Genomic DNA, 27,574 nt, shown 5'->3' with positions numbered 1-27,574 from the left:
GAGTGCTGTGATGCTGTTCTGCCCCAGCCTCAAGCTCTTCTCACTCACTTTGTTGTGTGGCTGTCTTTGGAAACAGCTTTGCTCAGCTCCTTGTGATGGAACATTCCTATCTAGTTTTTGAGTGTACGTCTGTGGATGCTTTGAGGATTTTTGATCACAATGTATTTTCTTCGTGTGCGAAGGAAGAAGTTGGCACTTTTGTGATTACAAAGAATCATAACTGAAGTGTGTTTTAAATAGAATTTGTAATAGTGGTCGTGTAACTTAATGGGTGGTAGGTACAGTTATGATTGTATGGCAAGAGTTCTTAGTCATTTTTTAACTACAGGAAGTTGGTATGTCTTTGAGAACAGAAAATGTCGGACTATTCTCAAATTAAGGGTGACAGTAAATACAAACTTCAAATCTAGAAATGCAATTTAAATTAATTAAAGAAAAATTCCAAGTCTTTATTATTAATCTTCTTTATCCAGCTTCAGTTTCTCACCCATTTCTTTTCCCTCTTCCTTCAGTCTCCTTACTATTACTTCATCTGTAGTTCACCTGTCAAAATGATTTTGTCACCTTGTATTGTATTGCTTCCTGTCATTTGTTGTGTTTTCTTAATCCTGTTTTTATGAACACATGCACAGAAAAGATCTGGTTCTTGACGTCATGTTGCTCTGCCAGTTCTGTTCCAAATAATAGCTGTTACACATGACCAGTCTCAGCTGAGTTTGTCAACAACAACAGAGGTTTCAAAGGCGTGAAATTCCTTTGTTTCATGGGAAGGGGTGGCTGAACAGAGTGGGGAGGCACAAATTAACGCTTCCCTTGAGACAAAGGCTGCACGGAGGAACTACAGTTGCTAGGGAATCTCTTCAAGGAAGCATGGGGCATAATGCCTGTGAATCTTGCTGATCTTGGACCTTCTTGCCTCTCTTTCCTGTGACTTTTATGCTTGAATTGTAATGTATATACACTAGACTTCGTAAAATGGACTTTTTTAACGGTGAAGGCCTGTGAAATCTCCTTTCTTCTCCTGGTAAATCAATCCTTAGGTCCAGTTATGCAGCTTCTAGAAGCAGGTTTGTGTAGCTGTAAGACTGTAGCTCTTGGGCATTTCTGGCCACTGCTGGGCTTTAGATGTTCATCCGCTGGGTTGGGAGGCACTCCTGTACAGTTTGCCTTGCCTCTTTTCCTTTCATGTTTTGGGTTGCACAGAAGGCCTGTGGTTGCATTATATATAATATACTGTAGTACAGTATAGCAGGATTGACTATGCAGGAAATGATTTACAGGTCTAGGAGGGAAACCATGTGGGATTAGTGAAAAAAGCAGTTAAAGATTATTCCACCTTCCTAAAGCGGTAGCCAGATGTTAGGAGTGTATTTTGGCAGTTGGATCAGTCTGCACTTCCCCAGTCCATTGCATTCTGCATTTAGCTTGTCTGTCACAGAGAGAGTTCCTTGTCCAGCACAATTAGTAATGTTTCCATGTATTTGCAGCTACTGTTCAAGGCTTGCTTTTTCCAGTGCAAAAAAAAAAAAAAAAAAAAAAAAAGATGAGACAGTATGGTCTGAAATGAGTACTTTTTTCCAAACAGGTTGTCTTCAAAAAAAAGAGAGGATGGGACAGGACTGGGAGAGAACTTCTCAGGATTTGCCTTTTAAAATTATTTGCCAATACAATACGCAGCCATTGCTAATATTCTGTTCTTAGCAATATTCTTCTTTTTTAGCAGAGATGTAGAACAAGCGGGCCTTGTCTCTGCACCAAGTGTTCCCAGTCATTTTTTCTCCCAGGAAAACCAGGAGGTTATGAAGGAAAAAATTTGGTATTCATTGATTGTTTTGGTTTTGTTTTAAAGCACTATGTTAAAACTTTAGTGGGTCTCTTTTTTATTGTTTTTTCCCCCCCATTCCTTTTGGAACAATTCAAGGTGAAGACACTTGAGAATGTCTCAAGAATTTCAACTGGTTGAGAGATGTAAAAGTCATTTGTCTCGTTTTATAAATATGAATTGTCTGTGTTAGAAGATTCGCTTTATCAATAAGCTAGCACAATTGCAACTTGGTAGTCTGAAATCTCCAAAAGGTTTAGGAGGAGAAAAATAAAAAATTGACAGTGTATATCAGTCGACAGTACTTAAATCTGAGATTTGTATTTGATTGCCTGCATTTTGCATGGTGTTATAACTTGTTAATTATCATTTTTCCTCTGTGAAAGCCTACACTGCCTACAGGTGGTAAATTCACCTTTGTGCAGTGACCTGGCTTGGCAGTTGAACAGTGTTAACTGTTTGTCCTGTCTCTCAGAGAATTGATTTCTCAATCCCCTCATTTCTCAATCCCCCTATTTAGTAGAAATAAAATAGCTGACTGTTGTTAAGGAGCTATCAATGAAATAATTTTCAAGTTCTACTTAAAAATCAGTGGCACAATATGATCCAATATCACCAAGATGTAATGTTGATGTAGGCTTGGAATAGCTTTCTTTACAAATGTATTGTCTGTTTTGCAAGTATTCCCACTGCCTTCTCAGAAATGAGTGTCTGCTATTGCTAAGGGTACTAGTCTTTCAGACTTTATATACCTTTAAATATTATTTTGGCTATAACCTTTTAAAGAGATATTATAGAATAAAAATGCTCTTGTTATTTGCATGTATTAAAACAGTGCAGATATAATTTCAGAAAGCAGTCAGAGTACTTTTGATTTTATATTTTAAATCTGTCTGGTGCTGGTATATGCAGAGACATGAGATAGATATTGAGTTAAATTTTATCATTAGTTTATTATTGATCTGTCATTTTGGATAGCAGGGGATTTCAAAGTAAAATTCAAATATATGTGACTTTATTAATCAGAACGTACAAATGATAAAATTAAGCTTTAAAAATATGTTTTAAATGGTGGGATTTTTCAGTCCTGGAGACAACTCTCTAAGTTAGTACCATCTAATACAGTGAAGTGAATATTTTTTCTGGATTCTCTTCCAATGTCCTTCCAGCCTGATTCAGTTCTAGTCCTTAGAAATTGATAGCCCTGCAACAGATAGCTATTCCTTGAGCCCTTTGTTGGTGCCCAAAATCTTGAATTCCAGCGCAGAAGAATTCTTATGTTAACAGTATTGAGATCGACATATCTGTCTACAAGGGTACTGTTTATAGTTGAACTGATGCAGATTATTGGTATTAGTGATACGAAGACACAATCTTTAGGTCCAAATCAGTGTGCACAGTGTTTGGCTTTACAATTTTCTGTTGAAAGGTGGCTTCTGCAGTAGGTCAGGATCAGCATTCACTGGATTTGGACTTCCGGTGTTGGGTTGAATGGGATGCTTTCACAAGTCTCCATTGTAAAGTCTGTCATTTTAAAAACAAGATTAGTTTATCAAATCAAGCACAGTTTTTAACAGTAAAAGCAATTGCAGTTATGAGAAGAGCAGTTAGAGACTCCTTTTATGTGTAATGGTATGAGAACCACCTAGTGCACATTCAGCTTAAAAGAAAGGCATCAGGCTTTGTTTTGTTTCTGTGATGGACAATGATCTAATAATGAATACTTACACTCAGCCTGTGGTCATTGTATTTGTCAGCATATATGTACCATGAAGAGTAAAGCAAAATATTCCTAATGGTGGTTTGAGTAGCTTTAATCCCTTCCATTCTCCTCCCTTACATTTACTGTGTTGATCCTGTCCTGAGAATATAGTGACTGTTTGAAAGATGTTCTTATGTACATAATTTGTTGTTAAAATCACCACTATGGTATGGGAGATTCTTCACATACAGCAAAGAGCTGGTAGATTCAGTTTGTTCTTATTACCAATATATACTGGATGAAAACCTTTCCTTCCTGCAATATTCTGATGAATGGGACGTGCCAAGCAGAATTTGCTGACCTCTTGCTGCAAGCACTTGCCAGAGTTCTCACGGATGGATGAACTCTTATTTCCTCTAACTGATGATGTCAGTTGGGAATGTTCACCTTTCTTTCATTCCAAGTTGAAGATAAATACAGTGATGAATTGTATAAATTTTTTTTTCCAGTTTCTGTGGTCTGCTTGTGTGAGGAGAGTTTGAGAGACCAGTTTATTCCACAGGAGAGGGAAAGAAAGGAGCAGTGTACACATGCACTGTTGACATACTCTCTGCTGATGGCTTTTACAATTGCTAACTTAAATCATAGGGAATCGAGAAAATATTTATATTCTTAATGCATATAATTATGCCTAAAATCTTGAGTGGACCATTTACTGTACTTAATGTGGTATTTAGAGAAAATTAAAGTTCATTCTGGAGAACATTTTGAATGTAGCATGGCAGATGTTTGTGAATTGATTGGTAGTAAAGCCTGACTTAAAAATACATAATGTGTAAACACACGTTTGGATTTTTTTGGTATTATCAGTAGACAAAGAGAAGTCAGTGCTTAAATACTTTCTGAAAAGGCTGATCTTACCTGTGTAGATTTGACAAGTAGCTTTAAGTAATTAATTTTGTAAATCATGTCTCTCTTGGTATGTCTAGTTCCAAGCCATTTTAAACTGTATGTGCATATGCCAAAATAACACTATGTACAAATGACTGTATTCTGAAAAAGACACCTTTTTCATTCGGCTTAATTCACACAAATCTACAACAAATGCATTCACACATGGATTTATTTGAAAATTTATGTGGATTGGCTAATGCAATAAGAGAAGTTTAGTGAAACTCTGCTAAAGATATTTCATTTTACTTCTCAGTGCAATTTCCCTGTTCTGAATTTCTGAACTGCTGGAAATAATCACTTGTAGATAGACTGCTTTCTTTATTCTTGCTTGCTTTTTTCTTTGAGAAGCGACATGTGACTGAGTTGTTTCATGTATAATGCTGTAGAGCCCACAAAGATGACCCACACGGGAGAATTTGGGGATTATTAACAGGAATTACATTGCTTGGAATGCCTGTAGGATGTTTTGGGTGAAAGTGCTTGTTGTGGTTCATAAACATTATTGGCATCTAGTTCTAAGTAAATCTTATATCGTGTACAGCTTGTACTGGCTCTGTGAGAAGGTATTAAATAGGAGGAAGGATAATACACTTGTCCTAAATCCATTACTTGTCCCATTGTATTTTTATTAAAGTCAGTGAGCAAGGGAATTGTAAGAGATTAGACATTGTTTTGTACCACAGAGGAGCTCATTGTTACTCCAGTTGGTGCAGTACCTGGCTTGTTCTCTTTCCTGCACCCAGCTGCTACAGCTTATTTAAGCACTTACCACAATGAAAAAACATGGTCTAGCCTTTTTTTTTTTAACTGCAAAATTTGTCTTAATTGTCCTTTAAAATACCATTGTTTTTAAACAATATTTTTAGAATAAATTCTTAGCATGTCACTTCATCCTCAATCTTCTAAATTGCCACAAAACCTCCAGGAAGAGCAGACAGCTGAGGCTATGCTCAAAGAAGTGAAAAGATTTCCAAGGAAAGCTGTGAATAGAAAGACTGTGGGCTTGGTGCACTCCATCCACCTCATGTGTACTCAGTAAACTGCTCTTGGTGCAGCACAGTTAAAGTAGCTGTGAGTACCTCAAATAGCATTGACACATATCCCAACTTAATTCTTACAACTGTGGTTGAAATGGAGTGTATCTCTTACAGGAAAAATTAACCTTTATTGAAATATTTTCTGACTTGAGTTAAATTACTTGAACTTGTATTAGCTATGCCAGTAATTGATTATCTTTACTGTTTAGAAATAAGAGACAGTTTTAGTCAGTCTTTGTCAAGCTTTAGCAGTCATTTGATTTCTCTATGCTAGTGTGAAAAACCCTGTATATGTGAGATTTTTGTTATATGTATATATAATGCAGTAAAAACAGAAGCATAGAATTTAACACCAAATCTTCATGCATAAGCACTTTCTCAAAACCTCTGTTTTTTCTCCAGTTTTTAATTATTTCAGCAGAGATAAGTGTAAAATTATTCCTGTTGGACATTAGGCTATTTGTATACTCCAGGATTGCCTTAGTCTTCTAGTTACAGCACAGTTCATTTGCTTGTGACCCTTCAGGCTTCTTAGTCGCTATTGCAAGAGGGAAGTGCTGTGTTGGTAAATACTGTATCCACCCTCCCTTTGCCTCTGCTCAGCAGTGTATTTGCTTTCACTAGAGCTGTGGGGCAGCTCTGGTCCCTACATAGATTCCCAGTGTTTGTAAGTTACTGTTCTCAGAAGGTGTTTGTCATTAACATGGCCTTTTTTGGCTGTTGAAAGATAGTAACCAGGGAAAGGCATAGAGTTTGTTTGGAGTGCCATCAGAAACACACACATTGAGGTTTTTATTTACTGTTGTATTCTGAGACCTACTGGGTAGGTGGTGTTGACTCCATTTAGTATATGCAGTGATTTATTAAAGAAATACCTTCTGCTACTGAGCAAGCCAGATTCTTTAGGGAAGTCAGAATACACTAAACCTTCATTACTAATATGCAATGGTGTTGGAATTTGGAATGAAGGGAGAGGAGCTAACTAAGAGCTACAGATAATGTTTTAGGTACTCCTTGTAGCCTTTCCTAGCAGCAGAGAAGTGAAAATAATAGAATTTTAGACAATTGAAACATTTTTATTAAAAGTATTTAAGTGCTTTTGAAGCTTTTACAGGGAGATGGTAAGTTTTTACATCTTGGAAGTTTTGAAGGGAATCAATAAGGTGCTGAAAAATACTCCATACGTCCCTTGGTACAGGAAAAACCTTACTGTACTCACAGTTACTCTGTAGTAGTGGAGACTTTTGCACTGCCTGCAGGATCACAGGGAATTCACTTGCACTTTGAAGTGTGAAGTGATAATCCTCACAACTACTTATTTCTTTATTAAATTTGCGGAAGTTAATTACATGCCCTGGTAATTTACAACAAAAAAATCACAATTCTCTGATGCCAAGTAGGCAAGTGAGTTTCCAAGCTTCAGTTTAGTCCCTCATGCTGTAAGAAGAATTTGGCATTGGCACACATTATTACTATCATTCATCCAGAAAGTCTATTAATGTATGCACATTTTTCTGCACAGTAGTGTTTCATGAGTAGGTCTTGGTAAATCTGCTATATGCAATTTATATGTATTTCATTATTTTATACTGCTGGACTTCCTGTTAATGTTCTGCTTAGCATTTGTGGGTTGAGTACTTGTGGTCTTTGGAAAATGAGTACAGGACATAATTAAAATCACTGTATTTCATATGGCTAAATATACTGAGCATTTGTAAGTGCTAAATATATTACCATGCATATAGTCAGAAATTAACTGATTTTACAAACAGTGATATTTGAAATTCATTAAATTTGCTGTATTTCATATGCCTTGACAACTGTAAGGAAATTGGAATTTGGAGGCCTTTTTGGTGGCTCTCTGAATGGTTGTAATGTTGCTAGCTGGAAAACAAGAGTACCACTCTCATCAAAGAAGGCAAAGTGGATCATTCTGCTGGTGACAGATTGACCTCAAAGTGTACTATTGGGTATGCCAGATCTAATAAAACAAAGTGGATCATTGCTCTGTATTGCTATTAAGCATCTCAAAGTTAACTTGAGTAGTGATTAAATGTGTTTCAATGACTAGTACAGTGATAGAGAAGATAAAAAGATCAGGTTGTACTCTTTTACCAGTCCTAAATAGAAGCAAATAATTAAAAATGGTGCTGCATGAGAAATAACCCAAAAATGTGTTATTTGTATGTTTGTTGAAAGTGCTGGGGCAGCTGAGTTAAAAAGAAATAAATGGAAATATATGCCTTTCTTCATGTTGTCACTTGTATTTAACAATTTCTTGTTAAGGAGTTCAGTCCCATTTCAATGGAACACCACCACTGATACAGGGAAATCTAAGTTCAGCTCACCCATTTTTAAGTTTCTGGACTGTCTACTTACATTCTGCATGGTGTGACCGCTGTCCATCAGAGAGCTTCTTTGTGTCTCAGTGTTTCATCAGCTTCATACAAAAATGCTGCATTTGCTTACAAGTTTCCATCCTTTTACCTACAGAAAGCTTTCCAATACTTTGCCAGCCTCCCTATAAAACCAAAATAAAACTGCAGGTGGATAGTTGTTAGTTGTCCCCAGCATACTCAGCTGTAGAGCTGCCTTACCTGTGGAAATTGTCCATGCAATCACTCCTTTAGAATAACAGTTGCAAACAGCTTTAAGTCAGGTTCATAAACAGGAAATTAATAAAATTAGGTCAGTACCAAAATGGATATAGACTGTGTGTTACTCTAAGTAGCAAATGAATGTGGAAGACAGGTTTTGATTGGCAGCTCTGTGCTTGGACAGGCTTTAGAAAGGCCAAACTTTATTTGCTGTGTTAATGCTTCAAATTTTATGGAGGTCCTGTGTTACGTAGCTCCCCTTACAGTGTGATTAAAAACCATTTCATTTCTGCTTTAGCAGAACTTAAAAGTTTGACTCTGCTGACTTCTGCTATAATGTTTTTTTTTTCTGTCAGTTTTTATTGACTCCAGTTTATAGCAATGCATTGCTATTGTGGGAGAAACTGTAATGCTGAAAGTCACGTGATAGGTGCCTACAGAACTAGTTCAAAACCCAAAACAGTGTGTAACCAGAATTCCTTCACTGCTGAACAGGAATCTTGGTGGTTGTGTTCGTTTTTATATATATCTATTTAAAGGGAAGCTGAGGATAAATATCTAAAGTGAAAAGTGCTTACTGGTAGAATTGCTTCCCTTATCTTGTTTATACAGATTAATTAAAAAAAATGAAAAGCATATAGGGTTAAAGATAAGATGGTGCCCGTGTTTTCTTCTTTATGTGTAATCTTGTTGCATGTCTCTACATAAGCTGTTCTGGCCACTCATCATAGTAACCAGCTGGGCCATTTCACCTGCTGGAGCCATTAAAGAGGACTCTCTCCCCCTAGATTAATCCCCTCCGACATTAGTTTTTTGCTCTGACAACTGGAGCAGGCATTCAGAATTTGCAGGTGGCCAGTGTGACGCACATAATTGCCTACAATTTTAGGCAATGAATAAAAATGGTCTACATTACTTGTCAAAGGTTGTATATGCAGTGCCAAGTGAGATCTATGGGAAGCCTTTTAGGGTTTAAAGAACAGTTAATAGCAAAGCTGCACAGTGCTTTTTTAATCATAATGCATTTGTAATATAGCACTTTGATCTTCTCCTTGTAGGAAATGGTGTTATATTAGCCACTTTTAAACATTTATGAGTGAAATTCAGTTATAGGAGAGTAAAAGTGATTATTCTTAGGCAGAACATGTTAGATTTCATTAAAAGTTTTAGCTTGCCCCTTCCTTGTTAAAATCTGTGGGGAGTCCTGTTCCTGGAGGGTTTCAAATCAGGATCTGAAGATTTAGAAGAGCTTTTTTTTTTTTTTTTCCCCTCCACTAAAGCTACTGCAAGACTAGAAAAGATGGTAGTAAATACTGATGTTATTTGTGGTTGTTTATAAACGTACTTCAACTGCCTAGCATTAAGTGCAAAAAATGTTGTGTGCTGAACAGTTCAGGGAATGTTTCATTGTATTTTAAAGATCTTAATGCTCAGTTGCATCAATTTCAACTTTAAAAATGCATTATTTAAAGCATGATCATAAATTATCTACAACAAAAAATAGGCGACTCTAAAATGTACTACTCCTAGAAGAGCAGAGTTTGACCTTTCAGACCCAAGAGCCTTTTATTAACACCTGCCTGTAAGGAAAACCGTGCCACACGCAGCTTTCGGATTCACGACCACAAAACTGATGAGGAAAGGCTTGAAGGGTTCAGTTTGTGTCACTTGCTGTTTGCCGTTTCCATTTCACAGATGATTAATCTTTCTGTGAAGAAAGGCCAGAGAAACAAAGCACATTGGGCTCTTCCTGCAGTTACTCCTTCTGAATGCACACTAGCTTGCTAACTAAAAGGCCTTTAGATTTCCTGCCGAGAGAGATGTTCTGAAAGTGAATGCAGCTGGTTGGAGGTCACCAGTGCAAGGCTCTTGCCATTGTGTAATGGAGGCTTTGGCAGGTTTCATTTTGGGGGGGGAGGGAGAAGGTGTTGGCGAAAAATTAATGCGGAATAAAAAGGGCTTTGGCCGTTTGAATTAATTTCTTGAGGGTGGATCATCAATAATAGGCTCCATTTCTTTTGCTCACAATTAAAAAAAAAAAAAATTTTTTACTGTGTTTTGTCCCACCCATTCCCTTTTCTTAATGGCATGTTTATATTGTAAGTGGTCTCTCCCGCTGGATGCTGAAATGTTGCGTCTTACTGAGTTCGAAAAGCAATCTAAAATGTACTGATTTTTACATATATTTTATGAGCTCTGCTGATGTTCTTGGTGACAAGAGATGATACTTGAGTCTTGTGTATTTAACTTTCTAATTGTGGGATTTGGATGACTTTAATAATCTGTATTGCTCTTGAGTGACTTTTAAAGCAGCAATTTCTGTTTTTCTGGGAGGGTAAAAATTTGTTTGTAAAAGGTATTATCTAATTTTTCATTTGTGTGTATGTTTTGAATCTTAATGGGTACACGCCTTGTTTATGGAAGAGAATAGTCTTGATATCCAGCTGAGTTTTTGACTTTGGGGTTTTTTTTGATCTTGCGTAGGACGTAATGTGCAAAATCAAGACATGGGTAATAGATGAAAAGAAAGCTGTCCGCTTCTATCATGATTGGAATGACAAAGAGGTAGGCTATAAATATTACTCCATGAATTGACTTCTAATTTTGCTACCTGTTACTGCTTCCTTTTAAAGTTGTTGGTTGTAGTTTTTTTTTTTTTTTTTAGATTTCATATTCTTCGTGTGTTGAATGTTGAATTTATTAGCTGAATCTATACTTATCTGTGATTTATGTATTACACTTGAATTCTGTAGCCTTCTCAGACATGTCATGAGGAAAATGATCATAAAATTCATTCAAGTTGATTTAAGCTGTTTTTACAATTCTCCCCCTCTATTCTCACTTCCAGATTGATGTTTTGAACAAACATTTGTTTTTTACTTCAAAACCGATGATCTACTTGGTTAATCTGTCTGAAAAAGACTACATTAGAAAGAAAAACAAGTGGTGAGTGTGTACAGGTTAAATGTTTAAATTTATATTTCTGTTTCACATTTTTCAATGGTCAGTAATTCCTTGCACATTTAGATCGCTAAGTATATTAGTTAAAATAGCTATATGAACTAATCTTGCACTTCTGGTACTTGTTATGTTCCCACTGACATGCTGCTTGAGTACAATGCATATGGTGAAACCTTGACTGAAACTGCAGAAAAGAATTTGCTTTCCATCCTTACAATTTAACATGAAGCCATTAACTTTGAAGAAAATAGATTTGATTTAGAAGTACTAATTTAAATAAGCATGTGGCTTTATCATGTTTATAATGCTGATTGTCTGAACAGCATCTTTTTCATTCCAAAGGAATTAATTGAGTGCCAGAAGACTAAAGCTATGTGAATTGCACAGAAGTCTTTCAAACAAAATTGCACGTTTTAGCGTTCCTGTTCTGTTTGTAGTTGGGTGCCTGGCTTTCTTGCCACTTCTTGTGCCTTGCTTGTGGTTTACAGGCCTCTTTTGGTGGGCTTTAATGCCATGACTAGCTCAGGTTTTAGTCTGGTATTTCCGGCATCAATGTTGTGACTCAGGTACATAATGTTTACAAAATCAGTCTATCAGACGTTCAGTGAACTGGATGAAGATCCAATCCTAACATGGTAGTCATAAGATGGGAATCCAGTGTTGAGAAGTACAACATTTAGCATGTCATTGGAAGCTCTAGATGGCATAAATATTGCTCCATGGAGGAGGGAACAGATTAGGTAGTTAGCATATGACGAAGGAAAATCTATAGCAGTGTGTTAATTTAAAAAACCCAACCAAACAGCAAATATTTTCTTACAAATCAAAATTTTAAACATTGTACTTGTGAGATACTTTGAAAATGTATAAATGTTTGTTTGTGAACAGATATATGCATGTAACTCATCCAAACAAATCAAAAGTATCTAAAGCGGAATATCTGAATTCTCCTAAAGTACACCCTCTGTTTCTCCCTGTACTTCATTAAGTACTTAGATGCACATGGTTTCAATTTTCCATTAAAAATTCTCATTTCCATATGATATCAAAGAGTGAGAAGGCTTTAAACTGAAAAATAAACATTCATAGACTGGAAGCCAAAACAATAATTAATGTCAGATGGTTAACTCCAATAAATCATTAGAATAAATTCTGTGAAATTACTGCAACTAAAACTGTCCTTTTGATACTCCAAGACATTTTGTGTTGGTACTAAAGAACAAAATTTAACGTATTTTAGTAGCAAACACTCTCAGTCCCAAATACAGACTTCAGAATAGAGTTCACAAGCAATATAATAATGTAAGCTCTTCATATTTGGCCAAAATTTTATAATTTTAAATTAATTTTTTCCTCTAAATATTTTTGGGGTTTGAAAATTTAAATATAAGAAGTGGTTCTACCCAAGGAACTATTTAAGATCAGGGTAGTTGTATTTGCTCTGTCGTTGTAAGGTGATACTTTTTTCAAAGTAAAAATGCTTTGGTTTCTTAAGGCTTGCTGTAACAGTACAGATGTGGAAGCTTATGTGAAAGTGGATGAGGCGGTTTCCGTGTCCCAGAAAGGATCCTCACACCTGTATTTGGATGATTACAGGTAGAGCTCCCTGGCTCTAATTGTACAGTAAATACCATTGCCCAGAGCCTAATGGTAGCCAGACTGCTTAGGCGACGCCAGTCTGTGATTTAGCTGTCGCCAGTCGCCCCATGTTTTTTGTGAGACTAGTTGTGATGATGACATAGTTAAACCAATTGAAAGCAAATCTTTGGATAAATTGCAATTTTTAATTTGTAAAAAATCAGATGTTTGAGTTGAGGAGTCATATAATGAAACAGTTTAACTGTTTCTATTACAATTAGTGATTTAGTTTTTAAAACGTATACCCAGATCTCATGGATGTGAGTGTAATTGTAGCTGAAAGATCAAAGCCTGGGTATCTGAGTGATGTTCCAGAAGAGAATTTACCACATAGCCATTTTCAGTACAGTTTCTGCCTCCTGCTGTTCCTATTTTCCCTCAAGCTAGCCATTGACTACCCCCTGTGCATCCCTGCTCGTAAAAAATGATTGAGGAAGTATTTGTCATGTATTTATGAGTGGGAAACATTGTGTGATAGGGAAAGGCATCTACTAGAACCAGAAAGATTGCCATTTCCTTTCCTTCAGCTACTCTGCCACAGCCTTAAATCCTCTGTTTATGCAACATAGCTTTTATATTTAAGAGCAGAATAAATGTTTTCTATGAAGGATGCTAACGTTAGGCTTCTGTCATTTATGTGGTGCAAGCAGATGTAAATGATTAGAATATATTTTACTGTTAGATGCCACTTTGTGATTTTTGTTATTATTTTGAGGGGTAGGTATTCATATTTGAAATACAAGCCACATTTAGTTGTAGTCATTCTTCTCAAAAAAGTTGATTTCTGTGCTTAATTCATAATATAACAAAAGTAAGGTTAATACAGGAAATGCTCAGCCGTAAAATGTTTTCATCAGACTTTTGCAACCATAAAAGTGCTTAAAACAGCAAAGGAGAGGATAGGCTTTTTGATTTTGTGTGGAGAGGAGAACTGAAATTGTCTTTGTTTTACTCAGTCACTCTTTCAGAATTAATGAACATTTTAATTGTTAGTTAAAACACAGTTATATTTAGGTGCCAATGTGTCATTTTTCAATCCAAGGAAAGAATAAAACACTGTGAAAGATAGGACTATTGTGTGTTTGAGTAGGTGTATTGACCTTTTGAAAGATGTAAAAACTGGAATGGCTCCAAGCAGTTACTTGCTGGTTTTAACAATGTTGAATTAGTCATTCAGTTGATTTATGATTAAGACCTAGCCCCTGAAGAGAAGCTGACATGGCAGCTGTGTTAGTCGCACTTGTGTTATGATCAGATGACAGTAATCTTGATGTTTATGGGGGAATCCACTGAAACTATTCCTAATATGTACTGCTGTGCTCTAAATGAATATTTAAACTCTTCTTGTAATAATTCCTAATTTTTTAAAAATCTGGATCTAGTACCTTAACCATGGTATACTGTATTCGAGTTTAACCATGAAAATATTCAAAATAGTAATAATAATAATAATTATCAGTTAAAACTGCATTCTGAGTCCCAGGATGTCACATGAATCCAGGATATCTGATTTATCAGCCCTTCATCTAATTTAAGCTTTACATTTTAGTCTTGCTATAGAGCATGCATCTAGTGGCTCATAGAATGGATTCCAATTGTGAAATATATTGTGTTAAATAATGAGTGGCTGTAGTGGACCATGCTTAGCATCATGTTTGGTATTTTGGACTTGCAGCAAGCACCAGAAATACTGTATATGTTAAAGCTGCATAACTGATCTACTGACTCAATTTCTCTGGTCCAATAAAGTGAATTTCATCCAATGCTTAGACTGTAATTCAAAAAGTCACTTACGCTGCTAAAGATTTTCTAGTATCTCTAGCATTGTAACTAAATTGTCTGAGACTTAATTATGGATTTCTGAACATTGTTTCTCTAATATAACTCAGACTTGTTGACTATCCAAATGTATGTTAACAATATTTTAAGGGGCTGTTTCTCAAAATGTTACGGCTGGTATTCTGTTAAAAATGTTGATCAGTGTTGATAGGATACGGGACTTAGTATTTTGCTCCTGTGTATTTAGAAAAGTGACATATACATCATAATAAATACAATTTTGCTCATTAATTTTCATAGCATTTTTAGTGTTCTTAAGCTAGAAGAGGTATAATAAGTTCAGATGAAAGGTCCATCTTTTCTGGTATCATGTTTCTGACAGGCCACTAACAGATGTCCAGGGAAGATTATAGGAACAGATTAAGCAAACAGACTATATGCATCCAGCTTCTTGCAATCTGTTATTGTAGAACTGACTAAGCCAGATATGATATATTTGTGGTTAATACTTTTTGACTGATTTTTATTCTATAAATTTACCCAGTCACCTTTTGAACTCAAGTATACTTTTTGGTATCCCAATATCCTGGAGCAGGGATTTCCACAGCTTAACTATGTGCTATATGTAGAAGTACTTCCTTATGCTTGTTTTGGATCTGCCACATCATAATTTCATTTGATGCTCCTTAGATCTTGTATTATGAGAGTGAATAATCCTTTTCTATTCATCTTTTTCATATTGCTTCAGATGTTCCAAATATTAAAAAAAGAAAATGGAGGGGGGTAGGGAAATCTGACATGAAGAAGGAAATATTGAGGGTCAAGTAAAAGGAAGACTCCATAGGTTTGAGTATGAACTAATCTGTTTCACTTGGTCTTTCACTTTTAAACTAGTTAGGAAAGAAAGTTATAAATGGAATTATTTATTACCATTTATGGTAATAAATGGAGCCTTGGAGTTCTTGGTTGTGTTTCTGCAGGTGTGGATGTTTAGGCAGTGACGTTTTATTCCGATAAATATATTTGAGAAATTAGTTGAAGGAATTTAAAAATCACAACTTGTAATGCCAAGGTGGTGTTGAGATGTTCTCTTCACAGTGCTACTTAATGATTTTAAGTTGTCTTCTATGCTGACAAATTTAGAAAATAATATTTTTAAAAATATATTACAGTTCTTGTTCCTGCCTTACAACTGAAATGCTTTAAAAGAATATTAGATGATTTATGTTATCTGTGTATAAGTAAATTTTTGCACACACAAGTTGAGAAGTCAGATATTCAAAGCTAATCAGATCCAGAAGTTGGGCATCCTGTGCTACATCTTTGCTGCCTGACTGAGAGTATCTTACAGTTCAGGCTTTCAAAACTAGGGAATTGCGTATGTTTTTCATGGAGCACCTACCTTGTATAGTAAGGGATAGTGTGTTTTAGTTGCTTAATAAACAGTTCTTCTTTATTGTTTCTTATACAAATGAATTAATGGATACAAATTAATTAGTCATCCATCAACCAGATGGCTGTCTGTTTTCTTTCTAGCACCATGTCCTGATAGCACCAATTGACTTCTTGTAGTCATCTGTTTTACCAGTTCCAGTGACTTTATTTAGTTGTTCTGTTTATCCCATACTTTTTGCCCCACTGTTTTCCTAGCTGATATGTTCTCCATGGGTCTTTGCCAGATTCTCTCTGCTTTGATTTCATCCCATCCTTGCTGACTTAATTCCAGTCCAGTCCTTTGGCCTGGATGATTCCTTTTACCAGACTTCCTGCTTTGGCTTGCTTTCTTTTGCCTGCTCCTCTGGAGTCCCCTGTCTGTTGGAATGTGAATGCATATTGTTTGGGTAATAGCAGGTGTGGGGGACATGTCTTTAAGCATGGAAAGATTTATCCCATTCTCAGCTTCAGTGTGTGACCTTGCTCCAGACACAAAAGCACCTTCCTGGAGTCTTAACTTCACTCCAGTGTTCACCTTCTGCCCAGATGTGTTGGTTTATCTCTGATAGCAAGTTTGCTCTGTGCCAAATGTCTTGGTTCATACATATTAGGACAGTAAAATTTTTCAAATAAGTTGTTTCTCTATGTTTTAAAAATGGGCAATGTTTTATGGTGGTGCTTTTTTTCAAAAATTCTGGTCCACCTGATAGAACATGGCACTACTAAATAGCTAAAGTGTAGGTTGCAAAGTCAGCAAATAAAACCTCAGTGGTTTACTTAGAATATGTTGACTCTTGAACTAGTAAAGAGAGGCGTGGTAGAGGGAAACCTGGATTTTGGGAAGGTCTGTCCTGGGCAGATAAAGGTACCATCACACTATGCTTAGAACTCATCAAAGGCTGTAGAGAGACTGTAGAGAGAAGGGTGAGCAGGGAGATGAAGAGCAGTCTCTCCAGTGTTCAGAGTGACACGTGACGGCCCAGCATCCCAGAGCACCAAAACCAGCCCAGCATAGCAGCCATGACTGTAGGTGCACAGTTTGTGGTGATTGGGGGGGCTGTGGCTGAGCATCATCCCCAGTGGGCTGCAGCTGTGTAGGACATGTGAACAGCATGGAAGGTAATGGGACATGGGGTGCCCAGGTGCACTGACCGGTCACCAAAGGGACACACAGGTGCAAGGCAAGTAGATAGGGATATAAAAGGTTGTGCTGAAGGAGAAGAAGGGCAGATGTTTGAAGCCTTTTGAAGTGGTATGGTGTTACTCTGTCTGGGCAGACACCTGACACCTTCTGATGTGGTATGGTGTTACTCTGTATGGGTGAATGCTTAAAGACTTCTGCAGTTGTGTGGTGATATCTGAGTATTGTGGCCATCTCAGCTGCAGCTTATGCTGTGACATTTGCTGTGACAATGACCCACCAGGCTTCTCGTACTTGGAGAGCATAGGTGTCAGCTACAAGCACCTTCTGAACTTCATTGCTATGTGTATGATCCCTGTCCTGTCAGCTGCATGTCATCCAAACCTGCCTTTCAGCAGTTCAGCATTGCTTCCCATCTTCTCTTCCTTTTCTTCTTCCCTGTGCAGATGCTCTTCCCAGTGTTTTTAATTTTTTGCTTTGGCCATCATCACTGTAGTTCCTCATCTGTTTATGTTTAGTTCTGTGGGTTCAGTTGTAAGATTGAATGACTGCAGCTATGGGTGTTTGGATGCCCTACCAGTTTTATAGTTGGCTTGTGTAGTCTTATGAATTGCTGTCTGCTAACGATGCTTCTTCTAATCTGCTGTGGCAGTTGAGGAATAGTTTAGTAGTGAATTTCACTCTTAGTTATTTTAGAATAAAGCAGTTTGACTGTACATGTAAGCCTGTAGATACTCATGTCAAAATCTCTTTCACATTTGAGGATGCTCATGAGAAGCACCATTAGTAATGGAGAAGTAGAACAGACACAGAGACTGTGTTTCTTTTGGGTTGTTAAGTGTTATAAGCACAGTCACCTTCACTGCATCATGCACAGGTCTTACCCTAGAAAGTAGGATTTGGGGTTCTTTTATAGAGGGAGGTTTTGTCCTGATTTGCTTTACAAATAAAGATTTTTGCAAGAGATTGTTACTCTTGTTAACAGTTTTTCGTCCTTAAGTTACTGAATATTAAGTTGCTTATTTCTTCTTCATAATAATTTATTAAGCCCTGTGCCTTTCAGAGTGAATGAACGTTGTTAGCCTTTGTCAACTAGACAACACAGAAGTTGTGCATAGCCCTTAAAGCAAATAAATTTCTCTTTCAAATCAAGGGGAAAATAGATACTATGAGGTTGTGTCCCAATCTCTTGGGTCACTGTTCCTGTATCTGACATGGCATTTAAAAACCAGCAGTTGGTTTTTTTGAGGGTCTATTGAGAATCAGAAGATGGAGAGGAAGCTGTTGAATTACTTTGGAGGTGGGCAGCTGTGGTCTCACCTGGTGTGATGGGAGTAGCTCCTTCCCTGTGTGAGCATCTGATGCCTCCTTGCTGCCTGTAACTGGGTTTTGAGAGGAAAACTCTCATGTTAGGTGCATCAACAACTGGCAGATGAGCTTTGCTTTTGGAAATTTTTTGAAGCAGGAAGTGCTTTAATAATACTGTCTTTTGTTAAGAAAAAGACACTACACTTGTATTGTTTTGGTATTTTGGATTAGGAACTGCAATCAGTATTGCTGTAATACCACCTATTTAACAATGTCCCAATCTTTCTTTTCATGATGTGTTACTCAGTATTGCAGTGTTTGATTTGCAGACAAGTACCTGTATATCTGTCTAAAATTCTGCTTATTGAATTCATTTCTTGAAACATTTCATGCTATTACTTCATACAGAATTGTGTTAATATCTTTAAGTTCTCATAGTTGAAGCTAATTTTATTCCACTTACCATTATTTTTCTCATGTATGGTGTTTGAGATACCTGTAGGGTCTGGGAAAAATACTCATCTTGAAATTGTTCTTTGTGAGTGGTCTGCAACATCTCCTTCTCTGGGGGAAATACATTCTGTAACATTGTTCTGTTTTCTATAAATAGGGAATGCATGGAAACATCAGGCAGTCAAGCATTTATTATAAATGGAAAAATAGTATTTGAGGAGGATGGCTCTTTTATACAATTGGAAATGTAGGTTCTATGGCTTTGGCACCCTTTAAGTTTCCTTTTTCTAAGTGACTTCTTCGTTTCACAATTGACACACACATTGTGATGATTATTTTGAAAATCTTACGCATTTTTTAAAAAATAGTTTTCCTTTTAATTTTATGGTTACTTACAGCTCATTCTTTTGTATTAAGTATATGGAAATATGTTTTCATTTAACTGCTTGTTTTTCCCAAGAAACATATCTTACCTTCTAAAGTTTTGGCACAGTACTTTATTTTCACAGCTAGAGTTTCTTCTAATCTCTAATGTGGATGACTGATGTTCAGATGTTGGTAGTCACTAGTCTTGCAGTGGATGGAACCATGTATCCTTGTCTGGAAACAAGGAATAGGTGCATGTTCATTTTTAAATTGGAAAGGAAAGTTTGTACGTTATATATGTTTAATTGAAGAACTGTCAGATGAGGCATTGGGTATGAGTATCTTATCATCCTTTTTTACCAATGCTTGAGCTTAATTATTGTTAATTTTAAGAGTAGTTGATTAGAATATAAATCTAAATAATATTTGGGACTTACTGTGCTCTGGTATCAATTTCTAATGGCTGAAGAAATGTTTGGAAGATAAATATTTGAAAGAGACAAAAGTGGGTGTGCTGGTATTGTGCTTCATTGGGTTTAATCAGATTAATTGTATATTGAGTCGTCCTCTTGTTCTCATGCATTGGCACAGTAGTACATTCCTGAAGCAAAAATGTATTTCATTCCAAGTGGCTTTTATTAAAGAAAAAAAAGAAAATAAAATCTTACACCTAATACATTGAAAACCTGCACAATGTTGCCGATCTAAAACATGTGATGGTACTTCCAGCTCATGTTTTATTTCAGAGGCTCATTAAATGCATACCTGTTTTTTATTTAATAAAATCTTAATGTCCCAGGATATTCAGAATAATGAAGTGTGCATGCATGTGCATGTGTGTTCAGTTTCCCATAGGATTTTTGAAAATTATTATTAGTTGTATTATTTAAAAATAACTTTATGGAGGGTAAATGTTTGTCTTTGGCTCCCTCTATCTGTCTGTCTCTACTTGTCTTTGTGAACTAACATTTTTTCATAACTTGATGCATCATATAGATTAGAATGAGCAGATAAGATGTCTACAAGTATTTCATATAGGCATTTGGTAAAATAAATAAATAAATAGAAGTATGGTAAAGAGAAACGGAGGACTAGTAAAAAATTTTATTTTCAAGCTTAAAAGCAAGGTTAATGTCTTTGTGCTCAGATAGTATCTTGTTAAAGTACATTTCCATTCCATTCAGAGTCTAATTTTTGTACTAGGCTTTTCATTAAGACACAGCTATATGATGAAGGTACCGTAAATAGAACTGTGGGTTTAGCTGCTGGTCTTGCAGTGCTGTGTAGTGTCTGATAGCCTTTTGTTTCTGGTCTCTAGTTATGTTAGTACCCTATTGACATAGAAGGTAACTAGATTGTTCTATTACTGATTTCTGACAAACAGAAATTGTTTGATATGCTAAAGCTCTTTTTGACAGAAGATAGAAAGTTTTGACAAACATGCATGGCACAGCAAGTGTCCAATTCTAAAGAGCAAAATAAATGCAAACCACCATTATGGGGAACACAAACAGCCTGAAAGCAAGTTATCAGTAAGCAAATAATTGTTGAACTGTTATGAATGGAATAGGATGTTGAAATAGGGCATGATTGGCTGATGTTACATATGTCCTTGATTACCTTCCTTGTGCTTTTATCCTAATAAGTGACATTCTTTGTATTCCCTTGGATGGCTAGACAGTCTGACACTGAAGAAGAATAAATATTGCATGTGGTACACATTAAGCTGTCATCTAGGACAGCATTTATAAAAAGTAACTAGAAAAATTCATAAGAAATTCTGCAGTGCTACAGTTTCCTGGCTCCAGTCATAATTGTCAAAGTTCTTGACACATTCAGGTCTTCTGAAATGATTTGGGTTTACAGCTACTTGGTGTATGAATAATTATTAAGGATTCATTTTTTCTGATAATGCAGACTGTTAATGTTCTCAAAATTATGCATTTTCATTGAAGACCATGGAGTGATGAAAAAACCCCAAACCAGTGTTGTGTATGTAGCTAGTTGTCTTGCAGCAGTCGGAACTAAAAGATGTATTTGTATAAAATAAAATTAAGTGATAAAATTAAGGAGCTTGTTTTCAAATGTTGTCTTTGAATCTTGGTAGAAAATCCATTATGAGCTTGTGTATTCTTAAAATTATTGTAATTTGGAAATGGACCTTTTTAATGTAAAATATCAACCTTCTGTTTTTCTTCACTGACTTGAAATTAAGACTCAAAAGCAACATAGCAGGATATCATCATCTCTGCAAGGGCAATGGAGAAAACCCCTTTTGAACTATCTAAGCTGATGAGTTGGTGTTTGAATGGTAATTTTAATTTCAAGAAGAGGGAAGTGTAGGAATTCCACTGTTCATACTCTTAAATCCCTGCATTCCTTGTGATGGCTTGAACATTGACCAAGAAATATTTAATGGCCCATTTGTGCTTCCATGTATTTATCTGTTGCCTAACACAATACCATGATACTCGCTGCAGTTTGACACAAAAATTCGTGTTAAATATTTTAAAGGCTTCTCAAGGTTCTGTCACTGACCGTGTCATTGGAACTGTACACTGTATTCATGGTATAACCTGGTTTTGCTTCATATGAAAATGCAGCCTTCTTTCATTATTGTTTATTTCATGTGAATAGGGTTTTTTTTATTACTATTTTTTTACTGAGTTAAGCATATCCCATAAGGAAGAAGGGAAAAAAGGCTGTTACCACCTCATCAAGTTACTTGAGGATTAACATAATTTTATAGGTGACATTGTGCTTATTCTCATTCCTCTTCCAAGCAGCCTATAACTTACAAGATCTCATTGTGAGTAGCTTGGAATGGGAAAATAGACCCATTGGCTCTTTCATAAAATTTGCATTTAATGTTAAATGAAAGTCTTAAAAGAGTTCTTAGAAAAAGGTTGGGGGAAAAATCGGTATTCATGTGGAGGGATAAAGCTGAAACACCTGTTTAGGTTGAAAAAAGTTTTCTCCAAGTATAACACTACTCAAGTGTTACAGGTAACTGTTAACTCTATGGACCACTACAGAGCACAAAATATTTGCCCAACTGGTAAATTGAACTGTAAGCCCCACTGTGGGAAATTGCTTTGCTGTGCTCCAAACAGCAGTTATCTTAGTAATTGTACCTGAATTCTTTTGTGGCTAATAGACAGTTGATGTCCTTCTTACCGTGACAGAATTAGTTTTAGTGCAATATTTTAATTGTAAAAATTTCAGGTAAGATGTGTTCATGTAGTTTGAGATGGGCTAGGTATGATTTTTAATTGGTGCTCTGAGAGCACAGGCGTTTGTGTTGAGAATGTGCATAACCCCGCATTTCACATTCTAAACCGGCACTCGCAACAAGGAGCTTATCAGAGCAAATTGTCTAGTCCATCCCCTTCCTCACTCAAAACCTAATGACCCTTTATCATCATGGTTTAGATTGCTGGACACAGATGTGAGAAAATACAAGTAATCTACAGGTAACTACAGTAGCTGCACTGATGTTCTCAGAGAACTGACTGCTGGGAAGATAAAAAGCTTCCCACAGAGCCTGTGACTTTCCAGCAGCAAAGCACATCATGAGCTCATACATGAAGTTTTATTTGCTGAAGATTCACAATAAGATGCATTAGGACATTCAGCAGGGTCCCTTCTTAGATGAGCACAAGAATTCAATGGGGTTGTTAGTTGATGCACTAGTGCATGGCTTCACACTAAAAAACTAAAACTAGAAAGTGCAACGATACCAATAATGTTTCTTTTTGTGAACACCACAAACTGCAGCTGTAATGTATTGATGTTAACATAGTTTGTTCCTTGTAGTAAGTCATCTAATGTCATTGGACTTTTTGTCTTGCTATGGAAAGTATTCAGGTGTAAAGCAAATGTTTTGTTAGGAAAAAAAGCTGCTGGCTGTTGAAATGCAGTTAGCAGTACATGTGAGATATAAAGAAGTAAAGTAGAAGTAAAGTCTTACAGGAAAAGACTTGTGTGTAATTACAATTTTTTTTACTCAGCATTTTTTTGTTGTAATCATAAAGTCTCTAGCAATCTCTGTGTTCAGATATTTTGCCAAGGAGTGGAAAGGAAATAAAATATTCTTCAGATAAGTTTCACATACCCTAAGGTTAATAAGGTAATGATCTTGTTTACTATTTTTAATTTTTCTAAAACTTTATTTTTGTAATTCAAGAAGCAGTTTTTAGTGATTCAGTAAGGTTGAAATGTATCTATTGAACCATATGGGAATGATCAGTGTGGATCAGTCTGTCCACACTTTCTCTTTTAAAGTGATTTAAGTATGAGCAAGTTACTTATGTAGAAAAAAATGAATATGAATGCTGAAATGCTTTTTTTCTCCCCCTCTTTTTTAATCATCTGTAAATTTAGAGGTTGTGAGGAAAGAGATAACATGGCATGAGAGGTACAGGTCATCCAGAAAATAATGATTCACAGAGGGTAGTATTAATTATTAAGCAGGCATTACAGTGGTCATCTTGGCAGAGAATGGTAATTCTTCAAAAAAAGCCTAAAATGCAAGCCTAAGAAAACCTGTGAACAGCCTCCTCCCACCCAGAAAGAAACAAAATGCAAATCTCACAAACACCTTATCCCTTCCTCTGGTAGTATGAACAAGACAATCTTATGTTTGTTTTTTAGGTGAAGTCCTTCTGCCCTGTTCAATCATCCTCAAAGCTTCTGTGTTCTTAGGGAGCTGCTCCGTTGACAGTTGCTGCTGTTGGTACCAAACCTTTGAGCAAGAGGGATGGCTGTGAGGCTGTGCCTCTTGAGCTGAGCCCGTGGCCAGAACAGCAGTCTCCTTAATTTTCTGTCCTGTTTTTTGATTCTCCATGCAAGTGAACTACAAGGCACTCTGAAAACTATATAATCTTTGCACCTCATTCTGTTCTACTTCTTTATGCCCAATTTCCAGCTTATGCCTACCTAAATAGTAAGAAGCAAACTCCTTATTGCTGAGCCTAACAGACATGCTCTGAGAAATTATTTTCTGTGATTACACATATCTTTTGGTTCACAGTAAAGACATTCAGAGATGTTTTCTCTTGTTCACTAGCAAATACGACATATGGAGAAAGAAATATATATTCCCTTGTTCTATTTTGTCTTTTGATTGAGGAAGACAAAAGCAGTAAAGGGCTATACATTCTGAAAGAACGATTTCCCCTTTCCCTTTTAAAGTTTTAAATTAATTATTATGAAATCCATGTACAGATTGCAGCAAACATTTGATATATCCTTTTATGAGATATGCTGTGTTTCATATTCAGTAGTGGCTTTAATTCTTAACTACAGTAGACATACAGAAAACCAGAAAAAACGTTGGCTGTTACAAAGTTTTGTTTGAGCTTTTTAAACTGAGTGATTAGCAGAAATAATGACCCTGTCAGCCTTAATCACATTAAAATGTGGTTAACATCATTTAATTTTTTCCACTTAATATGCGAAAATTTCCAGTAGATTTGCAGTGAAGGCCATTGAAATTCCATTAGAACAAGAATAAAAATTTCAGGCATCATTTATTCAGAGAGGGAATAAAGGTCTCATCTGAAAACTGCTGAATCTTCCTATTAGAGAAACTATGAATCATTGCATTGAGCAGTACCTTTAGTTTCTATAGTACTGAATCTGGGTTGCTTCTGAATGAGTGGAATGCATTTTTAGCGTGGTGCTTTTCTGAAATTGCAGCATGTAAGTGTTTTTTCAAATTCAGTAAGAGCTTTCTCTGTAAAGGATTGTTATGTAATCTGTTTTAACTGCTGTAGGGCTGGGGAAATGCTTCTGGTTTAGGCATCTCATCACTGAAGTTCCATACTTTGTGTTATTTTTACTGCAACATAAAAAAATATGTCCTCTTCCTGATTGATTCATAATGTGTAGTTGGACTTTCTTTGTGGTGAAAAGCAAAATTGAGGACATGCACAACTTTGACTTGAATATTGTCATATGAAGTCTTTTGCACTCTTGGCATTTCTTACTGCGGGCTCCACAGGTTTGTACCAGAAGAACGTGTACAATAAGGATGAATGTGCTAGAGAAACTATCAACTGCATCTTTTCTGAGAGAAATTTTTGTTTCAAGGAGAGACACAGTATTGGTTAGTGTTACCATGTTTCAGATTGCTATATTTACATCCTCATTTTTTTGGTCCTTTTTCTGTGTGAAGATAAGATTCCATCTGATAAGTGGAAGCACTAACAGTACAACTGTATGCTCTGTGCTTTTCTGGACTTCACTGAAGGACTTGTATCTAGTATTTCTTTATAATAGATATTACTGTATATATCTGGTTTATATCTTTATTGTCTCTGATACTTAAAGTGTACAGTGGATTGTTTGTTTATTTTTGTTCATTAGACTGGTATTTTATATTTGAGTTTTGTTTATTTCAGCCTGTTACATAAATACTTTGTCCACTTTTTAGTGGGAAAAATCAATATGCATTGGATTTGTGCCAAACAAATTTCAAAATGTCAGTATTTGTACAATTTATTAAAAAAAATTATAGGAAACTACAGTGGTAGATCATTAATGTAATACTAAATACTGTGAGATAATCAGTGGTAAAGGAATTTTTCTTTGAAATGGCTGTTGCTAAATATAAGAATTGAGCAGACCTAACAGGGATTTGGAATTGTCTCAGATGGACCTCTGTATGTTGAAGCATGAATGAAGCTGAGCAGGAAGTGAGTCTATGCCAGGAGCAGAACTGGTAACCCTGCAAATGAGATAAAAGGAAGTAGGGGTGTGGGAGTGACCAAAGCAAGGGTAGGAGGGAGGCATGAATACAGTGAAGTGTCAGTTCTGTGTGTTGCATTTGGAAGCATCTTGCTAAAGAGCTCTTGGACCAGGATGGAAGGCTTTGAAGACTGGAGAATAACACTGGGAGATGAAAGCAGAGTGAGCAACAGAATGTGAAGAACTGTTGGATGGGAAAGTGGCCATATTTTAGGGAAAATGATCAGAAGAGACTGCATTCACTAGATTTTTCTCCTTGGAATACATGGCATGAAATTCAGAAGTACTTTTGGTTTTTTGTTGTCTTTTTGTTTCTGAGCTCTTAGCAAGCACCTGTAACACCTTGCAGCAGAACAGCTTCTAGTCTACTGAGGGGCAAATGCTCACTGTAGCTCCATTAGCTCAAAGATAGGTTTGTGTAATGGGTATTTAATGAGTACATTCAGTTTAGGATTCAGCATGTTTATTGGTGGCTTTTTTATAAATTGGAAATTATGTGCTGCTATATTAAGTGTCTTAATGCTGTAATGGCACACATTTCAAAGTCAGAAGATGTCACAGTGAAGGTTGTGAGTGCATTTCAGAATCAGTGTCCTGCCCAAAAGAGTTGTCTGCTTAGGGGTGAACCTTTCCTTTATGGCCAGCCTTGCTCCATGAAAAGGATAAGCTTGCTCCTGAGGATGCAGTAAGGTTGGGTGGGTAGGAGAAACCTGATGATGGGATTCCCTTTTTCTGGAGCAAAACTCAATACTAACGTAGAAGGAAGGCCTTATGTTAAGGCCTGAAAATGGGTGATGAGGGACTGGATTTTTTGTCTCTTTTAATCTCTGTTTGTGATACCAAGTAGGAAAAAATAATTTAAAATTTTTACATACTTTAAAATTAAAACACACTGCATTTTCTTCATTTGACCAGTTAGTATAATGACTGTTAGTATAATGCTATTATTAGTGCTATTTTTAAAATTGTACCTTGTCAAAATTTTGAGATGACTTACTGCCAAGCTATGCTTCAGCCATCTCTTCTGCTTTACCTGTGCTATCCTTGTGGGTGGTACTGGTAGCTATGTATGGTATAATGGGCTACTTCTGACTTTATGTACATTTTATTTTGGAAGAGCAGAACTCATGAAGTCTGGTTGTGCAGGAGTTTTGAGTCTTGTTTCTTTATGACAGTGATCCCAAATTTATACTCCTCCTTTAGGAAGCAGTGACATCAGGCAGTGAACACTGGTAGCATCTGGCAGTCCTGCTGCTGCTGGTCAGCTGGCCAGCACTAGCCAAGTTGACTATGTGGGGGTTGAGTTCTCTCTGACTTCTCCCAGTGAAGGTATTGGTTCTTACAAAAGGTGTAGGAACTTGATTTGTATGAAATTGAGACCTCTTTGTCCTCCTGTGCATTTCTGCATAGCGTTTAAGTACTTCTGAATTCACAAACTGTAGTGCTTCCTTGTAACTATATGGTAATCCCTAAATTACTGTAATCCCTCCTCTGCATTCAGTACAGAACCAGTTATTGTTGGTAGCTACACAGTATAATGACTTCCATAAATTAATTAAGGTGGTGATTTGTTGTGAGTTTTTTTTTTAACAGTAGCTGATTGTTCTGCACTTAGTATTGGGAGGCAGTTCA

General features: G+C 36.4%; 1 protein-coding gene across 2 annotated transcripts in view; it reads left to right on the top strand.

Annotated features, from left to right (window-relative positions):
* The window catches only part of OLA1 (Obg like ATPase 1), an 89,414-nt gene that overhangs the window by 43,317 nt on the left and 18,523 nt on the right, over positions 1-27,574 (top strand). For both annotated transcript variants that reach the window (XM_084209019.1, XM_084209018.1), the window contains 2 exons: positions 10,597-10,677; positions 10,961-11,058. In XM_084209019.1, coding sequence (XP_084065145.1) covers positions 10,597-10,677; positions 10,961-11,058 — 179 coding nt within the window. The remainder of the gene's footprint in view (positions 1-10,596; positions 10,678-10,960; positions 11,059-27,574) is intronic.

This window comes from Fringilla coelebs, assembly GCF_963513975.1.
Source record: "Fringilla coelebs genome assembly, chromosome: 7".
Taxonomy (NCBI): Eukaryota; Metazoa; Chordata; class Aves; order Passeriformes; family Fringillidae; genus Fringilla; species Fringilla coelebs.
The sequence above is the reverse complement of the archived record's forward strand: the minus strand, read 5'-3'. Positions and strand labels throughout refer to the sequence as shown.